Source organism: Cyclopterus lumpus, chromosome 16 (genome assembly GCF_009769545.1).
Source record: "Cyclopterus lumpus isolate fCycLum1 chromosome 16, fCycLum1.pri, whole genome shotgun sequence".
Taxonomy (NCBI): Eukaryota; Metazoa; Chordata; class Actinopteri; order Perciformes; family Cyclopteridae; genus Cyclopterus; species Cyclopterus lumpus.
Window position 1 is genome coordinate 6778339 of NC_046981.1, and position 20694 is coordinate 6799032.

A 20694-nucleotide genomic window follows, 5' to 3' on the forward strand; every position below is an offset into this window, starting at 1 on the left:
TCTCCATCACATGATCCTTATAACAGTATCACATCTCAATACACCAGAATAATGAGACCGCTCCTTTGGAGAGGAATGTCAAGTGCATTCCAGTTATGCCTCTTCAAGCCTTGACTTTTCCTTCACAGAGCAGCAACGTGTGCTCTGGTTAACAGGAGCAGTTGGTGTCCAGGCAGAAATTACACAAATAAAAAGAACCCACTGACCCACAATGGGCTCACTCAGCAGACATTTGTATGTCATGCTTGACATGTATATTCTGTAAATGTCATTGTTTGTTTATGTGTTTGTTTTCAAGTAGAGAGGAATCGTTCTCCTCGTGATCAGGTTTTTCCTTTCTTCCCACAGTGACTGAGATGTTTAAGAGTCACAAGCCATCTGAATGAGTCAACAGGATCTCTGCTCTTTGTCATTTCCTTGTTCGTGTTGGTCAGAGTGTATATTTACAGCTGCATACTCATTATTCCCTCTCTGTTCTTTCTCTCTTTCAGGCCCTGGCGTCTCACCGAGCTTACCTCTTGACGGCACGCATTCCCACCAAGGTAAGATCAGCAACTCCATGGAAATCTTTTTTTTTTCTTCTTTTCTTCCAGGAACGACAATGAAAACCAGTGTACCAAACAAAAGCAAAAATTGCAACTGCCGTTTTTTATAAATTCATCACAAATTACAATGTCAGAAAATAACAAGACACTTTTTGATTGATGCCACAGTTATTTTGAAGACGTGTCATCTCCTTATTCTGTAGGTTTCAATTGGAAACCTGTACAATTAAACAACAGTTTTTGCAATTGACAGTTTAAAGGTTAAATTCTCCTCTGAAGTTGTCTTTTACCTTAATTCTTTAAAACCCCGTTAGATTGACCTAATAAGGTGTAGTTGTCACACTAAAAACATGGCAGCATGTGTTGTATCTTCTTATTGTTTTGGAAATTTCCCCAACTCAGCACTTTTGCTATCCCTTGTTAGTTTGTGTGTATGTGCTGTGGAGTGTATTAAGTGGATTGGTTATATTGCTGGTTGACGCGCCTGTTTGTTTTTTTGTTTCTTTTTACTGTGCCTTAACAACTGTGCCGTCATGGATCCCAGATGGCAATTGTTAGCACCATTACCAGCAATGAAACATCTGTCATCATTTTTACCAGCGTCATTGTCACCTCTGCCACATGAAAAACAGCAGTGCAGTAATACAATGCAGATGTTCACTCCAACTTCCAGCAGCACCACCAGCTCAACAACTTTAACTATCTCAACTGCCAATATAAAACATCACACCAGACCTGCTAGCTTTGTAAACAGGCCCAAGGGGCTGGGATTTGCTCCAGCACCCTGCAACCCCGAGCTTGGATAAGTGGATTTAGAAATGGGCTTGTCATGCCTAGTTGTTATGGTAATGCAGATGTTAACATAAAATTGAAACTCAACTTTTAAGTGCTTAAAATTCTAAGTTTATTCTTGATCTTGGAAACCAAAGTAGGCACAACTACTTAAACCAGAAGGACTCCCCGTAGTATGCCTGGTCTCCAAACGATGTTATGCCACCTAGCCTGTTTCCACATATCTGTACTATTCAGAGCCTATTTCCTCGAGGTGCAACAAAAAGTGTGGGCCGTGTTACAAATGTAACACAAACAATAAAGTTCCTATTGTTATGCTGCGTTCACACCAAAAGCGAGAAATTCGCCCGACGCTGAGTTGCGAAAGCCAACTGACGTCGTGTCGTTGGTGAATCTAACTGGCTGCTGCTACTCTAGTAGCGCTGGAAGCGGCAGTCATCCAGACGTAGTCGGTGACATTCACCGAGCTGTGTGAGCCCACGGGTGATGTTATGAACCCAAACACTAGGGCGTGTAGATGTGCCGACGTTTGTGGGATGTCCACAACAAGTATAAAGCAGAAATAGTGGTTATTTATTCCATGGTGGATGGCGGAAATGATAACCGTTTCCACGGAGTAAAGCCACAGAGATAAGCCTTGCCCCCTGACGCGAATGACGCGAATACACCACAACTTGTCGGGCGAGTAAACTCACGTGACTCAATGCTTTTGGTGTGAACGCAGCATTACAGACAACCCCTCCCCCAGGTTTCTCCTCAACATGTCCTGCGCTCTCATTGGCTGTGTAGCTAACATAATCCCCGACATGACCAGATATTTAGCCTGATAGATATCAGGGGAGTGTCTGCGGGGAATCGTCGAGTCTGAATTGTGAGTGCTGAGCCAATGCAGGTCTGCCTCTGATCTTGGTATTTTCACTCAACTGTTTGTGAGCGGAAATTCAGGGCTAAAGTTGTCAACTAGTTAACCCCAAATGAATTGTGTCTTCAGTAGTAGTTATAATGTCACAAAACATCCCATCGTCAGACTGCTCACACAAACCAACAGGCCTGTGATTGTACGTGGAAGAAGACCGCAAACCGCAGTATCTGGACTGACGATCCCTCTGGTAGGACAGAGCAGCAGTCCACAGATCAGTCGCAAGATACAATCACATCATCTCTTATACCACTTCCTTTCAAAAAGCTGTATGCTTCCCAGTCAACAAGATGCCTCTGGGGACAGTTTAGGGGATTGATTGGTTGCATGAGAACTGATTCATTGGTTTACTTGGGCCAGAAGAGGCCATAAAGAACACTCAAGCTGACCCGGTTTCACATGACGTCATATGTTTCTAGTGTATGCAGCTGCAGGTTCAAAATCTGCTTATTTTGCTGGCTCTCCATCTGTTTTCTATTGGTGTTCTCTCTTCTGATCTGGAAGGATTTCTTAAGCACCTGCTTTCTGAAGGACTAACTCCCTTCATCTCTTCCACTGTATGTTTCAGTCCGTCTTGCCTCTCGGTTTCCACTCTTTCTTCTTCTCCTTTTGTAAACCTCTTTACATCGCTCTATTGTACTTTGTTTCCCGACTTTGGATTTTACTCCTGTTGCTCAACTTCCACTTGTTTTTAATGAAGACACGACATCTAGATGAAACTGTCCAGAGAAGTGATGGAACTTTCCGGAGGTGCATCTTATTGAATTTGATTTTGTGGAAGCAAGAGGCTCTTTTAGTTTTTCATTTTAATTTGAAACATTAGGTGATGCAGCTTGAACACACATGAAGCAGACGCCCTCCTCCGCCGGCTTTCAGAGAAACCTTGTTCGTTGGCTCTGCTCAGCCAGATTACAGCCACAGATCACCTCTACTCTCCTATCTTTTTCTCCCTTTCAGCCATTCGTTCAGCTTTCTCTCACTCGTCGTCTTTCTTTTCCAACAATCCAGATTACCTCCTCCTCTCTTCATCCCTGTCTCTCTCCGTGGCTTTCCCATCTGGTTTTCTTCCCCCACTCACCACTGTGCCAAAGGTCAGCAGGGATAAACGACAATGTCTTAAATATAATTGAATCGTAATAGATTTAATCTGTAAATATGTACTCAATGTTTGAGTTTCAATGAACCCTCTGCAACTAAGGATAATTAGCTATTCATATTTTAGTATTTTTTAGGATCACATTTAAATAATCACAAAAGCATGTTTTCAGCATCCATACTTAAAGATATATAGTTTACAAAGGTATATTAAATATATAGTTTACAAAGGTATATTAAAAAACTTAATCAACTAACTAAATAATTGCTGATTAGTCAAATCCAAGTTTAATATTGTCTGAATAAGAAGAAATGTGTGACAGCCCAATATATTGAACACGAAGGACTTGAGGATCTTTGTTCTTACTGCGTACTGTCTTTTTTGAAAGATGAAGCATGCCAACATCCATACAAAGCTGTTTAACGCTATCTCTCCTTGTATTGATTTTTTTTTTTAATGGGAAATCTATATTACAGTAGAGGTGAGTCAAATGCAAATGAAGATTAGCCTCTGCTCAATGTTCCAGCACATGGGCTAATGACTGTATAAATCATCCGTAGAGTCAGTTTTCTAGTTTACTGTTATTTGTTGAATCAAAGCTGAGACAGTGTTGGGTGTTGATTTGTGCTCCTGGCCACCTGAACGTATTGTAGACGTTTGATCTATCATATGTCAGATGCATCTCCGTCTGGAATCCCAAAACACACAAGAGAACAATTAGTAGGAGGAGCTTTCCGCAGCAATCCTCTTCTGAGCCCACAGCTTTAATATTCACGTAAATAAATTGCTGTAGCAGTAAACCCTCAGTTAAACACATTACTGTGGATCGCTCCTCTCTCGGTAGTAGTTGAAATCCCCCTGTAGCTCTCTCATGCACATCTCAGTGGTTTTTTTTTATGTCTGTGCCTCCGATTGGCTCCTTTTGAGGAGCTGCAGGGCCTTACAGTCTGTCAGTGTCTCATCCCAAATATGCACACGTGCTCTCTCTCTCTCACAAACACACACACACACACACACACACACACACACACACACACACACACACAAAAGATCACAGTGAGCATTAACAGCATCTCACTTACAAACGCATGTTTATAAATCCCAACATCTACTGTTTACTTGTGTTGCTCAATGTAACAGCATCCTAATGGTCACCATCTCTAATCTTAAAACCATTCTCTGCACACCAAACCAACCTCAGCATGAATACATTAAAAGTTGAGTTTTCCATAAAAAATACAACAAAAGTGGAGAGTGGGTAAAGTGACAGACGGACACTGAACAATTGAGTGAACGGCATTTGGTTCCTCCCTGCACCTCCCAGCATGAGGTCTTGCCTTTGGCTAAAACTCATATTTATCCATGCGCTCACTTTTCATTGGCTGGCTCTCAGTTTACTTTTGCCATTAGGCCATTCACTGGCTGATTCAATGGAACGCGGTTTACTGCATATTGAAACATCCAACAAATAGTTTGCAATATACAAATCAAAACAATATATACTGCTGTGCTACTTGTGCTTGTATACTGTAGTACTGTACCAGTCTGTATGCTAGACCTAAGTGTTTGCACATTACATAAATGGGCGAGTGTAATAAGACACAAGTAATAAACCGTAATATATTGTGTAGCCTCCTAAATTTTCTAAATGACAAATTGTCATGCACTACCAATTTCTAATTTTATTGAGATTAAGGTACATGGTAAAGGTGCTCAGTTACAGTAGCACAGCTACAGAAGAGTCAGCAACATTATTATGTCAGTTATACAGTTGCATTGACCTAAAGTTGGCTTATGGTCAAACCACATAAAGTAAGACTAAAACAGGTAATGCCTTTTGAACCATCAGCCCACACAATTTAATTATGGGATGGAAATGATGGCGTATGTGTGCATTTTTATATTGTACCAACAATTGTGGTACTTGTGGAATTCTTAACCACAAGAAATAAACTCACACACACACACACACACACACACTGCATACTGTAGTCAGACAGTAGACAGTCTGTGAGAAGACAGACAGTCTGCTTATCCGCTCCCTCCTCTCATCTCTGAGCCAAGCCTCAGGAACACCGAGCCCACCTGGAATAGTCTGGCCTCGCTCCCTGGCCTGCCTTCAGGAACTGTACGATAGGTCTGTGTTTGACAAAAAGAAAGAGAGGTGGAGTGGGAGTGCATGAAAACTGTGACCTCTGTGTACAGTCGTAGGCATTTGTATTCACTGGTTCCACCCTCTCACATTAAAGGAGATCTTTCCCTGTCATTTTTAGGTATGGAAAGGCCGACTGCTGCTTTTCTCTGTCTCGAAATTCTCTCTTGAAAAAGATCTAAACAATTCAGATGGCTGTCTTTAGCCTGTCTTGTCTTGAAAAGTATTTTTGGAGGGGAATATAAAAAATGTTCTTACTCTCAATTCAGAAAACACTGTAAAGAGAAACAAATAATTATATGGTATCTAATCTGTGTAAAACTGCCAGTAATTCTGAAAAAATGGTTTCTTGCAAATTAAAAAGGAAATAGTGGTTGTGTTTTAAATGAATTCAGCTGTTAGAGATGAAATACTAAATATAAGAGCTGATTTTAGTTCAACAGTTAAAGGACTGGATCTCATTGCCCAATCTTAGTTTTCATTTAAACCTCCAAAAGTGTCTAATGTTGTTGCTCAGGAACAAAAAGAAAGAATAAAAAATAAATGGCTGCATCCCTACCTATTCATTATGGAGCAGACATATTTTTACACAACATTCCTGAGACAGACAGTCACTGTACTAGACTGTTGTTGTTGTTATTATTAAACACAGTTTCTCTCACAGATACAGTATACATTAGCATCCTCTCGCACAAGCACACATAAGAAGTGGACGTAGTCATTGTGATGTCAGTCACTGGTTTGTGGACTGCCATTATGAAGCCTTGAGTTTGGCATTTTGCCCGTCGCCATCTTTCTTTTTTGCAACCAGAAGTAACACGAAACGGTGAAGCTGAGTACAACCGAATGCTTAATAAGACATGTTTAGGCTACCAAAAAGGTTCCACTTTTTGTAAGTGAGAGTTTAGATTGTTTGAGTGGAATATTAGAATAAACCAGGTCCTCTAACCTGTGGAAAAAGGTTACAATTAACTTTCATTAACGGAAACCATACTGATGCTGGGGTAACAATGTGACAATCTTTACTATAGTAATACATCAAGTGAAGTCCTTTACTCACAAAAATGGACTTTCAGTGATATCACCTGCTGATTTAATAGTGCACCCATTTTCCTGAGCATCGTTAGAAGTATAGCCTATTGTTAAAGCAGTGCAGAAAGAGTATTATAATATATTTGCTGTAATAAAAAGTTAGATAAGCCTCGACTATCTCTCGTCTGTCCTTTTAGGATGTTAAGAGGCCATACCTATGCCTTACACAGTATAAGTATTTTAATGGTGATTTCTGTGCTCTGTTTTAGGTGGAACATTCCTTAAATTATCTGGAGATCCAGGGGATTGCTTGTAACAAGCCGACACAGGTAAAGAACCTATCACCAAAACTGTGTCCAGCACACTCTTGACAGCATTAAAGTAGCAGCTCGACATTTTGGAAAATACACTCGCTTGCTTTCTTGGTGAGTTTGATGAAAAGATTGATACCACTTATGTGTCTCTGTGTTATGGAGCCGGGAGGAAACGTAGCTTAGCATAAAGACTGGAAGCGGAGGGAAATTACTAGCCTTGCATCCTCTAAAGTCCCGCTCTCTCTACAGCATGCAACTCTGCATTCAAGCACAAATTATTATCTTTAAATTAATGCACATTTTATTCATCCCTCCTTTCTGGGAAAGGTCAAAGGTCAGAGTAATCTACAGTGAAGGGAACCTGGAGAAGCTTAGACTTAAGTCTTGCTCAGGGACACATGAGCAGGATAGCTGTTTATTTTTATTTATATATATATGAGAGAGAGAAATTATGCTTCCCCATGGAAAAGATTCCGTTTGGCTTTTTGACCAGTGCTGTCTGTCAGCAGGATCTACCAAGAAAATATAATAATCCGTCACTAGCCACACCATTCCTCCCTCCCACTCATCTCAAGAGATGTCAGTTCTCTTAATATCTTGACTGACGGTCTCCCACGTTTTACAAGTCTCAGCAAGGATTATGTTAATTGTGGCCTAAAGAGGAAGCGTGTATTGCCTCACATCACCATTTGCATAATTGCAGTGAGCACTGAAGTGGTTAGCCAGTCTTAAATAAGTCATTAAATCTTTATTTTAACTGAAGACAAAGATGTGGGATGTAGATGGATGTGTTAGTTTCATTCTCGTGAATTATTTCCGTGCTGGGTAGATTCAGTGGAGTAGACGGTCAGAAAAGTGGTATATGAAAGCAATAATGCACATAATGCATTCATGTTGAGTTCTTATTTGGTAGATGTTATTTAGACTCAGTGGATGGAATAAAGACAGAAAGATAGATGATTAACTAATCTGAAAAGTAGAACTGTGGTTGAAGCAGGTTTAGGTGAAACCATGCATGCATGCTTCTGTGCGTTACTTATTTATGATGTGTCTTTTTTAGCTGTTCATCGAGTATGAGCGTGGCTCCTTTTCTCTGAAGCTGCTCTCTACAGAGGAGGTCAACGAGGTGGTCGCTCACATAGGAAACTGTCTGCTCAGGATATGTCCCGGTCTGCAGCCTAGGTGAGTCACACCGGCATGCGTGTTTGATTGTGTGCAACATAACCATTTATTTGGTTGTGTTTCAGTCATGTCAAGAATGTTTTTTATAAAGTCCACATAAAGATGTATTTCATTCATATGACAGTATTTCTGTCATAAAACTCTGCGTGGGTGCTCTAAAAAAGAACTAAAAATGTTTCTAACACAGAGAATTTAAATAGGTGCAACAATCAGATCTCTGGAAGGAGCTTTGGTTGAGTCACAGCTACAGCATACTGTCCCAAAAAACATGCATCTAATATTTCATCTCATAATGAGGATGTAAATGGCATTTAAAATGTTTTGTTGAGGAAGCATTAATAAAAATGCAGAAATGATCGCTGATGTGAAATCATGAACTTGTATAACCTCGTCTTGCAAACAGGACAACGTGTTTGACTAGACAGAGAGGCGGATGTCTTTATGCTTGAGCTGCAGTCGATTTAATGCTGAATTGATTTTGTTTTTGTTCTTTTACATTCTACATTTAATGTGTGGTTTATTTGAAAGTATTTAATATTGGAGCACTCGGCAGCTCTCAGCAACTTTACTGCTTTCAAAATGACCACTGACGAGTAAGGCAGTAAGAAAGTAGCCCGCAGCTGCTTGTTTTAGAAGCTTTTAGAAGAAGATTATAGGCTTTTGAACATTTCAGCAGATACAATATTTGGGAAATGTAGAAATGGGAAGACTAAATTATGCTTAAATCTATCTTCTCTTTTCAGTAACGTGATAAAGAAGCTCTGCATGGAGCCCCCAGACAGGCTGATCTCTCTGCAGACTCTGTGGGAGAACAACAAGCCTGCTGAGCCTGGACCTTGTGGTAAGAATCTGTGACTCTACAGTAAATAATGTGCGCTACCTCATCCCTTTGCTAAAATTATGTTTGGTGTATGTGTGTGTATATTCGGGGGCTACAGTCATTTATTCAGTGAGTTTACATCAATCGTACAGTGGTTTCACATGGTGGATTCAATCAATTGTCATTTGTGATGATATTGTTTTCAATGCAATGCATGTTTGCCTAATCTGCATCTCACAGCTCTATTGGTAAGATGCAAAAGCCAAAGTTGTACATGTTTTTGTTGTGTTCTCTCTCTCCCTTTCTGCACAGGTGGGTTTTCTCAGATGTACAGATGCGTCTGTGACTGGTTGGGGCTGCCTTACAAAGAAGAGGTGCAATGGGTCAGTATTGTTTGCATTCCTTTGTGCAGAGGCACAGCATCAACAGATCCTGGTTGAACTGTGCGTCAGTACTGTTGGCTGGCTGACATGAAACTGAATAAAGCCCTTTGATGAATAGGGTAGCCACAACAGTGTGAATACAGTACCAGTCTCCTTTCCTATCTTTATATTTCTCAAAATCTATTTGATGGTCTTGCTCTTCCTTTTCCAAAATGAAGTGAATCTGCTTGTTTTCTATGTGTTTTTATATGTCTCATCAAGGAATTACTAGCAGATGTTTTTATGCTAACAGCCATGTCTGTTAACACTCACTTTGGTTAATTGTTTCCCTTGCAGGATGTGGACACCATCTATTTGACACAAGACACCAGAGAACTCAACCTGCAGGATTTCAGCCATCTGGAGAACAGGTAAGTGTTTTACAAAGAAAAGCACATTAAAACATGTATATCAAATGTTAAAATAGCACATCATATGAAAAGCAATGCACACAGATGAGGCCATGTGTTGGGATAAGAGAAACGCTAAACTAAAGGTTAAGAGAGCTATTGCAGGTGTGACATGATTTTATTTTCAAGTAAAAAATGTGCTGAAGTTGACACTAAATTAAGGTTGCACTGATTAAGAACTATATATAGTTGCAGCTGTGACCTTTCCTTTCCTCCTCAGGGATCTGGTGGCAATAATAGCAGTGCTGGAGTTTAACCAGTGGTTCACCAAGCTCTCCACTAAGGACTACAAACTGGTTAGTGACCACTTTTCTAATAAATCCTCCTTGTCTGTTCAGTAATCATGTCTGTTCAGTTTTTACATCACAGTACATTATCACAGTGTTAGTCTGCTGCCACAATATGGCAAACATAATCCAGACATAATCCCATCTCAGAGTTAAATAGTGAGGAGTATCACTACTTCAGATAAACGGATAGATGAGTCCCTCCCTGTGTACCTGCTTGTCAGTTTGTTCTCTCTTCCTCTCACGTTTGTAAAGGTCCTACTTCCCACTTCCTTACTACACTTATTTTTCCCAATACAGTAAAACAAATGGGGTGAGAACCACTGTTCGTCCATCTGTAAAATACTGAGATATGGCATTTGACAGATGGACAGACAGTAATAAGCTGAACTGATTTCAGCTAAATTTGGAGAATCACTGTGTAAATAAGAGAAAAAGAGTCCACAGACATGCGGGAGGCTCTGTGAGGCTGCACTTAGACACAGCGGTGGTTTGAGCTAAACGCTGACGTCATCATGTTACAGGCTCACAATGATGAAGCTAAATGCTCGTGTTTAGCAGGTATTGTTTACTGCTCAGTGCCAACCATGTCTACTCTTAGTTTGGCTCTAATTAGCACTAAAGTAGAGCTGAGGCTGTTGGGCTTTCAGTACTTTTGCTGGTATTTATTAAACCAAAGCACTGAACAAATTAAAGTTTTGAGCCTGGAGTGGTGGACTGGGGTGGACTGACTGACTGACAGACCGACCGACCAACCAGAAGACTCACATTGGTCACAGTTCAATGAGAGGATTACTGTATAACACAAGAATTGGCATACTATACTCCCAATTCTGCTGAATAGCGGAAGTTTGAATTTGATCTTTTCTTATGGTCGGTAACAACTAGCCTGTAGTTAAAGGTAAACAGTTCTAAATAAAGTACTACATCTCTCACTACCTTTGCCTCACTATTTACCTGTATGTATCTCCCTGCACAGAACATCCCCCTTTGTTTCCTACAGGCTCTCCTCCTGTCTGTTGACTAAGGATCAGTCCAATGTTCTTGTGTGATAAGACTCTTAATCCTAACCAGACAAAGGGGCTCAATGTCTCAGGCTGCTGCCCCCCTGCAGCACTCCATTGCAAACTCCCCATCTCAAGGCTTCGCTCGGTCTTACCAATTACCACACGCAGCTTCCTCAGTCCAAACAATTATCTCACGCCTTCGTCACAGACTATTCCTTTTGTATTGCATTTTAAAATCCTGCCTCTTGCTGTGCCATATGCATATTTAGGCTCAAATACTCACACAGGCACATGTGCACAAACGTGTGCCCTTTCTGTCCCAGATTTGTGTGTATTATAATGGACCCTCAGGCTTCTTTGCTGGGAAGGTTTCGGCACATGTTTATTCAAATGATTCAGAGTGTTTTTTTTTGGTGATGTTAGCCATAGATGCCACTCTTATACAAAGAGGCAGATTTTGTGTGCATATTTGGTTGCTGTTGCAATGCAACAGAAACTCCTTTGGGTGTTTTTAAGGACACTTCAGTCTTATTTTCCTGTTCTATTATGTGTGTGTGTGTGTTTATATGGTGATAATAGAAAATCCAGGGTTGCATGGATGTGCTCTGGAGCGTGATTTTGAGTTGTTTTGATCCTGTGCCAATGGAAACAGTAACTTGGAAAGAAGAAAAAGAAGGAAACAGAGTGAAAGAGACTAAGTGCCGACAGCAAACAGTGCAGTGAGACAGAAACATAAGGCCAGCAGAGAGGTCAGTGGACAGAATGAATGGGTGAGATGCTAGATGAATAAGGAAATGAGTCAACGGTATCAGGAAAGAGAGATCAGATCAGAAAAATGAAGAGGAACTAGACATTTCCAGCTGGGGAAACTCGTCGCAAAATCAGTTGGCATGTAAAAGTTCAACTCGAGGGCAACACTACGCCTGAACAAGTGTATTTGTATAACTGTGTGCAGTTGTATAGATACAAATCTAAAATAGAAATGCCATAAAGCAGCAAGAAAAAGAAAAAGTAGGGAGGTGTGAAATAATATATATGCACAATTCTCAGGCTTAAATTACAGCCTAACCGTCTCAGCCAAATAGATAAGGAATCTCCCAGTCTGAATAATATAACACATACACACACACACACACACACACACACACACACACACTCTCACACACAAACGCAGCCGGCTATCTCAGCGAGGGATTATGCTGCTCATCCTCAGTTCAATCAAGCTGTTTGTCTTGCGGTCTAATCAAGATGAGCCAAAAATGAGAAAGGAGGAGGAGAAAAGGAGAGGACAGCAGGGATAAGAGGACTTGCGTCCTGATTACTTCCTGGTCGCACAGTATGTGTTGTATTTCAGTGGACTGAGGGTCAGAACAGCTCAGCATCACAAGGCTCTTGTTTAATGGGTGTTAAATGTGTGCTGTCCCCAACATATGTGTGTTCCCTATCTATCTGCTACTCCAGGACTGACTCCTCGCCTTTCCTTTTACTCCATTTCATCCCTCACTACCCTCATACCTCTTTTATCTGTATTATGTGTCATCTCTCGCTGCCCTCCATCATTCTTATTCCTTTTCTGTAATACTCACAGTTTCAGAGAGTAAAAATGTGAACAACAGTCCCTTTCTTCTATCTCTCTCTCGCTCTCTCGTCTCTCTACCACTCTCTCCTTTTCTCCTTTCTCTCCCCCTCACTGTAGATAACAGTGCTGGACAATGTCGGCAGTGTTTAGGCCACACTGAGGCTGCTGGCTGGGAGAAACAGGCCCTTATAGCTTAAATGCCGATTACCAAGAATAAAAACCAAACAATGGTCCAGTGAAGTGTTCATGACAAAACAAATGTTGTGTTATGAATCGGTGCATACAATTAGTGTGGAATAATCAGAACGACTGCAGTTACTGCAGGGTGTGTGTTTGTCTACATGTTTGAGTGTGACGCAGCACACTGCGAACTGGGTCAGTGAACATCTAGGTAGGGCACGGAAGTCCAACTGTTGAATTTTTCATTTTGTCTAAATATAAGTGCCTTTGCTCCCCACGATTCTCTATCCTACAGTGTTGAGAGCACAGAAGTGAGACAACTTTTTCTCCCTCTGAAGTCCGCTGTCCCTCGTCTCTCCTTGTCGCGCATGAATGGTCTTTAACCAAAGAGACCGTGTTCACTCGCATGCTGGGGGGTTTCTAACGGTCTGCAGTGCAGCTTTAATTAGCATTCATGAACATATTCCAAGAGTTTTTCACAAGAACCCTTGAGTGAATCATGTTCCCCAAAAGTACATTTCTTTGTTATTCCTATGACCTTGACTGTTTCAATCCAAGCTTTGCTGTTCTAGATAAAAGCGCATTTTAGGCCTTGAAGCTAGTTTAGTTAATTTGTATATTTTTGTGCTTTTGTTTAAAAGCTCAGATAAACTGCACTGCTGTGAGCGTGAGACTCACAATATGTAACATTGTATCTCCATCTTTGCATATCACCCTTACTATCCACTCTTTGGTCAAGCACACAACACAAAAGCTAAAGCAAATTTAGAGGTGTTCTTTGTCTTAAATTATACCAGCTGCAAAATCATCAATAACTAATGTTTGTTTTGTTTGTTCTGACATCTGTTGTGTACACCTACGTGTGTGTGTCTTCAGTCTGCAGACGTGTGTGAGCAGATCCTTCGGGTAGTGTCTCGTTCCAGTCGACTGGAAGAGCTGGTTCTCGACAACGCAGGACTCAAAACGTGAGATAATGCAAACAACTAAAAGGGCAGCCCTCCAATATTCTACGTTACATGTAAAGGTCAATGAACTCATAATTACTGAGTACTGCTGGCAGAGCTTTGTCAAGTGTGATAAAGTTTCTCCAGTGCAATCACTTGGAGATGATACACTTTTAGCAGAAAGACGGTGTTACCAATTGCTGGTGTGGAGAAATGTTGGCGTTTCCCCAGACAGAAAGGGTCCAATCAAAGACACTGCCTTGCATTATGGGAAATGTACGATCCATAGAAATAGAAAAGGAGTTGAAGGGGTATTCCCATTCAAATCAATGTAGCAGGAGGGTAGGAGAGGCAACGTATAAACTATACAGACTTACTGTGTTCTGCTGTAGCGACAGACAGTAAAATAAACCCTTTTCAAACAATTTTAAACAAAAGTCCCCCTACTTCATGGAAATGCAATACTAAATCACATGTTTCTAAAATATAAACTTTCTTTTGGCAAATTTTTTTTATTTAGTACGTCTGCTACAAAAATAAACGTCATATAGCATTACATGTAGAAAACAGAAATTCAGATTTTGTGAATGTGACATTGATTGACTTATCATCATAGGTATTACTTATAACCTATTTTAGTCTCCCAGTGAGCCATGATGGTTTGGGCCAACATGCACAACACCAGTACACTCTAGCAGCCACTATTCATTGTTTTATTTTCTACTGTGACATGTCAATATGTGTTCTGTGAAAAAGGCCTATTTGCTTCTATTCTGATCTGCTGTTCTGCTATGGCCAGAAAATTCTATTTATGTTGCAAAACACTACATTGGTCATACGCGCATAACGGTGACACTCTTTCTTTCACACAATAGGGATTTTGCCCAGAAGCTAGCTGCTGCCCTGGCCCACAACCCCAGCTCAGGACTCACCACCATTAATCTTGCCAATAACCCACTGGAGGACAGAGGTATGTTGATGTTACATTCACTGGTTCCAGAACAGTGAGAGCAACAAGTTTAATAGTTCATCTCCTATATCCTAATGAATTAAAGACACATTCCACCAAATGTACGATAGTTTAGTTTCTGTATATATATATATATATATATATATATATATATATAATCAATCTGTTGTCTGTTCATCAGTCACTATGAGGAGAATCATTGTCCTTTTCTGTTTCCCCTCTGCAGGTATCTCCTCCCTGGGTGCTCAGTTTGCCCGACTTCGTAAGGGGCTCAAGCATTTAAACTTCTCTAAAACCTCACTTTCACCCAAAGGTATGTGCTGTCCTTTGAATACAGTTTCTAATGCATGTGAATGACAAATGAAAACATATGCAATTTTTCAAAAGAGTTGGTTGGAATGATTCAATTACAAAAAATATTACTAATATTGTGTTTGAGTTTTTTTATTTACGTGCACCCTTTTCATCAGGTGCAATCCACACCTTCCACTAATCTAATCACATCTACCGTTATTATGCTAATGACACTTAATTATTGCACTATTGACACTGAGTGAGAGAAGAAAAAAAAGATGTTTTTCTCGTGTTTGGAATGTGTGAGGGTGCAAAAGAGACAATCTGTTAACAGTATTTATGTTTTTTTCATTTGCATAAATACCACTTAGTAGAACACTTTCCTTCAATCAGAAGAGCCGTAACTTCTTGGCAGGATGGAAAAAAAACCTTCTGCACTAATGGCCTTTTTATGAAATTCTATGAAGAAGCTGATTGCTTTCTGGAAAAAAAAAAGCTGTGAATTTGTTGTCATTGTTGTTCAAGATTAAATGTAGCCGCCATCAACGACCACCAAGATAACATTTCTTCTTGGTTCTCACCCACAGTAAATGCATCGGGCACCGTCTTTAGGGACCCTCTGTAAACATGCTCTGCTCTCAGGCAATCAATAAAGAGCTATCATATTTCAGTGTGTGGGGTCAGTGAGAGGGCTGCCCTGCCTACACTGAGCCCTGCTCGTCTAGCTCAAGGCCCAATCTATAATCCAAAAACCCCAAATGCTTCGAGCAAAAGTAATGGATTGAGGACATTTTCATCTTTTTTAGCAGATTTTGACGAAGCTGAAGTAGATCCATCATTTGATCTTTTGAATTTTATTTACAGTTAAATGTAACATGAAAATGTTGAAATGTTTGCATCCATTGCAGAAATCTTGAATATTAGAAAGCTTCACTTGTCATCTTATCATTATGTATTTTTCAGTTTTTTCATCTGTCCATGCAATCGAAATCCATGCATGCTGAGACATCCAGACAAGGTCTGGCTCTCACGTTGTAAACATTTTGATGACAGCAGCACTTGTTGGAGTCATGCCTTAAATCAATTTATTTTAATATATCTCCTTATGACATGAAAAATTAGAAACGCCTCCTCCTTAACATAGACTCGCACTGACAAAGGCGTAGCATTACATGTACACCACCGTGAGAAGGCATCCTCTTTTCCCTTTCCATGCTGTCACTCTACATTCTGATCCCGTTCTTTCCTGTCTTCGCCCACTGATATTTCCTTCATGTGCTGTCAAAACAGGAGGCTCGAGGGTTGTGATAATGCTGACTGTGTGTGTGTGTGTGCGTTGCAGGGGTGAACAGCCTTTGTCAGTCACTGAGTGCCAACCCGTCCATCCCCAGCAGCCTGGTCCATCTGGACCTCTCAGGGAATGTCCTCCGAGACGACATGCAGGTACAGACACGCTGGTTCTAATCCACGTTAACGCTAGTAGCAATAACACTCAATTGATTGAAACAGTTCAGATATGTGGAGGCGTTTTCAGAATATCATAAATGAGTTAGCATGTCACTCTGTAGGAGAGCATCAACTTGGGTAATTCTAAATCTGTCCAGAGCACATATACAAAGGATGGGAGAGAAACCCGCTATTGTGGGGTTACAAATCAGAATCTAGTCTCATTGATACAATCTTACCAATCCCATGGGACATACTGCATTTATGGCTATACAACAAATCATGCTACATACAGACACAGAGGTTAGTATTATCTGCTGCCTAAAATACTGCAGTGACTGAAGCTAAGATTGTTTTGAAGGAATAGTTGGCATTTTGGGAAAAACACTTAGCCTAATCCCTTTTTTTGCCAAAGAGTTTCATGAGAAGACTGATTCCACTCTCATGTCTGCACATTATGAATCTGACACCAGCACCTGGTTAGCGTAGCTTAGCACACGGACTGGAAACAGCTCGCTCTAAAGTATACAAATCAACCAGGAAGTCCCGCGCTTGGCCAAGAACTCCGACACAATTTTTAACAAGAGCAGGAAAGAGATATGGACAGTCAAAAGTAGCAGAATAACAGAGAAAACATGAAAGAAAAACGACACTTAAATCTGCTAATATAAAGTATTAACCAGAAGAGTGGCCACATTCCTGTGTTGATGAGGCATTGTCTTCTTCTTTGAAACAATGTCTGTCGTGTTTTGCTTTATATTCAGCATTTTTACCACTTCCTGGGTCAACCCAACAGCCTGGCAACCCTTGACCTCTCCAACACTGACTGCTCATTGGACCAGGTGAGTTACGAGGCACACTAAAATGATATCATGCCTATTAGAAGAGAATTTGGTAAAAAAAAAAAAATATATATATATACGATAATGCAGTATATTGTTTTATCAAAACAAGCCCACCAGCATAAGAGCATAATTACTTTCTGTGTACAAACAACGTGCACACCTGTCCCTCATTATGCCGTATTGTAAAATTAAGTATCCATTTAATATCGGTGTTGCAGGGAATCTATTTGTATACACCCACTCAAACTGTGTTGCCATCCATTGCCTGTGAAGTGATCTGAATACCATGTGTGATGTATTGATGTAGGTCTGAGAACCAAATACAGCTTATTGATTAGTCTGAGATGTAGCCAGCTGTCAGCCTGTCACTGAACATATTGACTAGCTCCTAAATCATATTCTGTCTCTCTCCCGTACACAAACAGCCAGATATAGATACACATAACACTGGCAAATGCTTTCTTCACTTTTTACAAATAAAGCATAACGCATCAAACTACATCTGAGACTTCATACAGTTCATATGTTATGGTAATACATTCAGTGTGTGTTTCAGGTTTGCTCAGCTCTGCTGCGAGGCTCCGTCGAACACCTCTCTGTTCTTAATGTGTCAAAGAGCGTCTTCCCTCACAGGTAAAAACACACTCGCGTTGGACTAAATGAATTTGATGCTGTAGCTTGTCTCTTAACACGTTTGATGATCAAGAGTGAATTTGCAAGATTTCCAAAATACCATCACAGCTGAGATGAATTTCCAAGTTACCCATAACTACCTCTTGCAACTTTTTGTCAAATCAGGGTTTAAATGTGTTGAGTTGTATCTCCTGTAAGTATTCATCCACTATTTGCTCACTAGATATTCCCATAACACCAGTGAAGCTTCTCTGTAGAGATAGTACATGTACATATTGTGTGTCTACTTCAAAGTGACTTTTTGCCCTAATAGGCTAAGTTGACTTGTAACAGCAGTTCCTTTTACCAAAGCTTTCGTCTGTATGTTGGTGTGACACCTGCTGGTGACAAAGTAGATAAATGGACAGAGAATGTCCTCCAAACAGATGCCTCAGTTTCAAGTCCTGTATCAGCCAGCATATCACTGAATCTCCACCGGCTGCTCTACAAATGACCTCTGACCTCTCCATCGGAGGGTGGTGTGAATATAATCACCCTAGTAATAAATTAAGTATCACATTAAACTGAAACCATGTGGTTTATGAGAGCTGCACTCCCATATTAATACGTTATATTAAGTGCATAAAGTTAGGAACACAACAGCACTACAAAGGGTAACCACCAAAGTGCAGAACATTAAATAAAGGGCTCTTCTCCAGCTATCTCCCTTTCTATTCTGTCCATCTCACACGTGCGTGTGCGTGTGCGTGTGTGTGTGTGTGTGCCAGATGGGTGGTGGGTGGAGTTTTCTTCCAATTATTATCTCTCTTTCCAGTGTGCCTCTAAGGAGTTGAGGACTTCATCAAGGGAGCAGAGGATGGGGCGGGGGGGTGAGGAGTAGAGAACAGAATAGTAGAGGTGGAAAGAAGGGTATGCAGACACAGTGGCAGAAGTGGGGACAGGTTTTAAAGTACATTCTCTTTTGTGAAAATCCTCTCTGAGGACTTTGTTTTGTTGAGTTTAAAAAGTTTCTTAAACAGCAGATAAAAACTCAAATGTGTCACAGGCTTTTAGGACACGGTAAGAGTAATAAAAACGTATTGTTTGCCTGAATCTCAGGTCATCATCGAGCCTTTCTGGTGTTGGATCAAAAGGCTTAAAATGGTCTGAAAGGTCGTTAACATGTTGTCATTTAAGTCATTGGGGAATCTCTCCTTGCGTTATCTTATTTCCTGCTTTTGTTTCTGTAGGAAAGGGCAAAGAGGTGCCTCCATCCTTTAAGCACTTCTTCAGCAGCGTCATGTCTCTGAGCTCCATCAACGTGTCAGGAACCAAGCTGCCACCAGAGGCCGTCAAGTGAGAGAACGATTCATTCACATTTCACGTTCTCTGCGCCTGTACATTGTGTTCCTCATCTCCTGTTATCACCTGTATCCTCATTTAAAGATATGCATTTTTAAACTTGTAGCCACGGTAAGAATAAACTTGTCCTGTCAGCCAATATCACAGTGAGGAGCTGCATTAGAGGACAGCAGCTACAGCTTCATCGGAAATAACTGGGACACTGAATGTTTTTTACGTAAAGTTTGGCAATAAAAAATAATTATGGAAACAAATTGAACGTAATGGAACAAAGTATAACCCACTTTGGGAAACCTGGATTGACAAACAATCAGCAGTCATGATAATAATTTGAACTGCTTACATTGATATTCTTTAGAGCCCTCCTGCTTGGCCTGGCCAGTAACGTCAACCTGAAGGAGGTGTCTCTCGATCTCAGCTGCTGTGAGGTAAGACCGACATCATAAATCATTTAATTTAAAGCCAATATATCATTTAGATCTGTCTGTGCATTTGTACCTGGCTAAAATCAAATCTCAACGTGACAGCTGTAGAGCTCGAGTCCCCTAACATTCAGTTGTAGTCGTTGTTTTCATTTTATCACCAAATGCAGTGACGACAGCGATCTTTCCAGAGGAGTTGCTACAATCCATAGCACAGTGACGCTGATGATGATGCATCAGGTAGCACAGTTAAAGCACAATGCTGAAAAATACAGTGAAAGCCTGAGTAATTAAAAGACTGCAACCAGTGGATCTTCATGGGGCACTGCTTGTGTGTTTTTGATTGTATTCCTTCATTCTTTCTGTGTCCAGTACGAGCAGTATTTGTGTAAGTGCCTTTGTCAGCTAAAGTTTGGAGAGTGTGGTTTTTAATAGTTTGGAGGGAACACTCATCCAATGCAATCAGCCTTTTAGGATCCACTCTAAAACCATTTGACGGGCCAGAGACACTGTTAAGAGGCTGCATAATGGAGTACTTGGCAGACAGAAGGCATAGGTTTTAAGGGGGAAAGATGAGCAGAAGGGAGGGGGGAGTGAGAGGGAGCTTAGTTTCCATCCCTAATTATTTCATCACATCTCTCACCCACACACACCAGCGCCTTCATCTCCTCCCCAGCTCGAACAGAAAAACACAGCTTGCTGCGGATTCAATGGGATTGCTAAAGATAACACATGAATACAAATTACACAGGAAATCCAATTCCAGATTCCCATAGAAATCTTCCCAAACTGAAGCTGCGGGGGGAAATGATGCGTTTGGCCTTTTTTTTTTTTTTTTTTTCAAAAAGGTCTTAATGAGCCGTTTGGTGGAGGCAGCCTAAAACTGTGCTTTGAGTGGGCTGACAGCATGCGAGATAAGCACTGTGTATGCGACTCCTGTTGAGTGTGCTTGTCAAATGTGTGCGTCACAGAGGTATGGTCATTAAGCATCTGTGTGTTTCGTTGCTGGTAATTGGCATGGCTCTGACACACAGTTCTCTCCCCCTAATGCTTCTGTAAGCT

At 40.8% G+C, this 20694-nt stretch overlaps 1 protein-coding gene across 1 annotated transcript in view; it reads left to right on the forward strand.

Annotated features, from left to right (window-relative positions):
* The window catches only part of LOC117745203 (F-actin-uncapping protein LRRC16A-like), a 56488-nt gene that overhangs the window by 19457 nt on the left and 16337 nt on the right, over window positions 1-20694 (forward strand). Inside the window, 15 exon segments of the mRNA XM_034553356.1 lie at window positions 492-542; window positions 6806-6865; window positions 7911-8032; window positions 8776-8873; window positions 9165-9235; window positions 9572-9645; window positions 9905-9980; window positions 13614-13702; window positions 14557-14651; window positions 14878-14964; window positions 16288-16388; window positions 17156-17233; window positions 17793-17885; window positions 19104-19204; window positions 19569-19638. Of these exon segments, the coding sequence (XP_034409247.1) occupies window positions 492-542; window positions 6806-6865; window positions 7911-8032; window positions 8776-8873; window positions 9165-9235; window positions 9572-9645; window positions 9905-9980; window positions 13614-13702; window positions 14557-14651; window positions 14878-14964; window positions 16288-16388; window positions 17156-17233; window positions 17793-17885; window positions 19104-19204; window positions 19569-19638 (1266 nt within the window).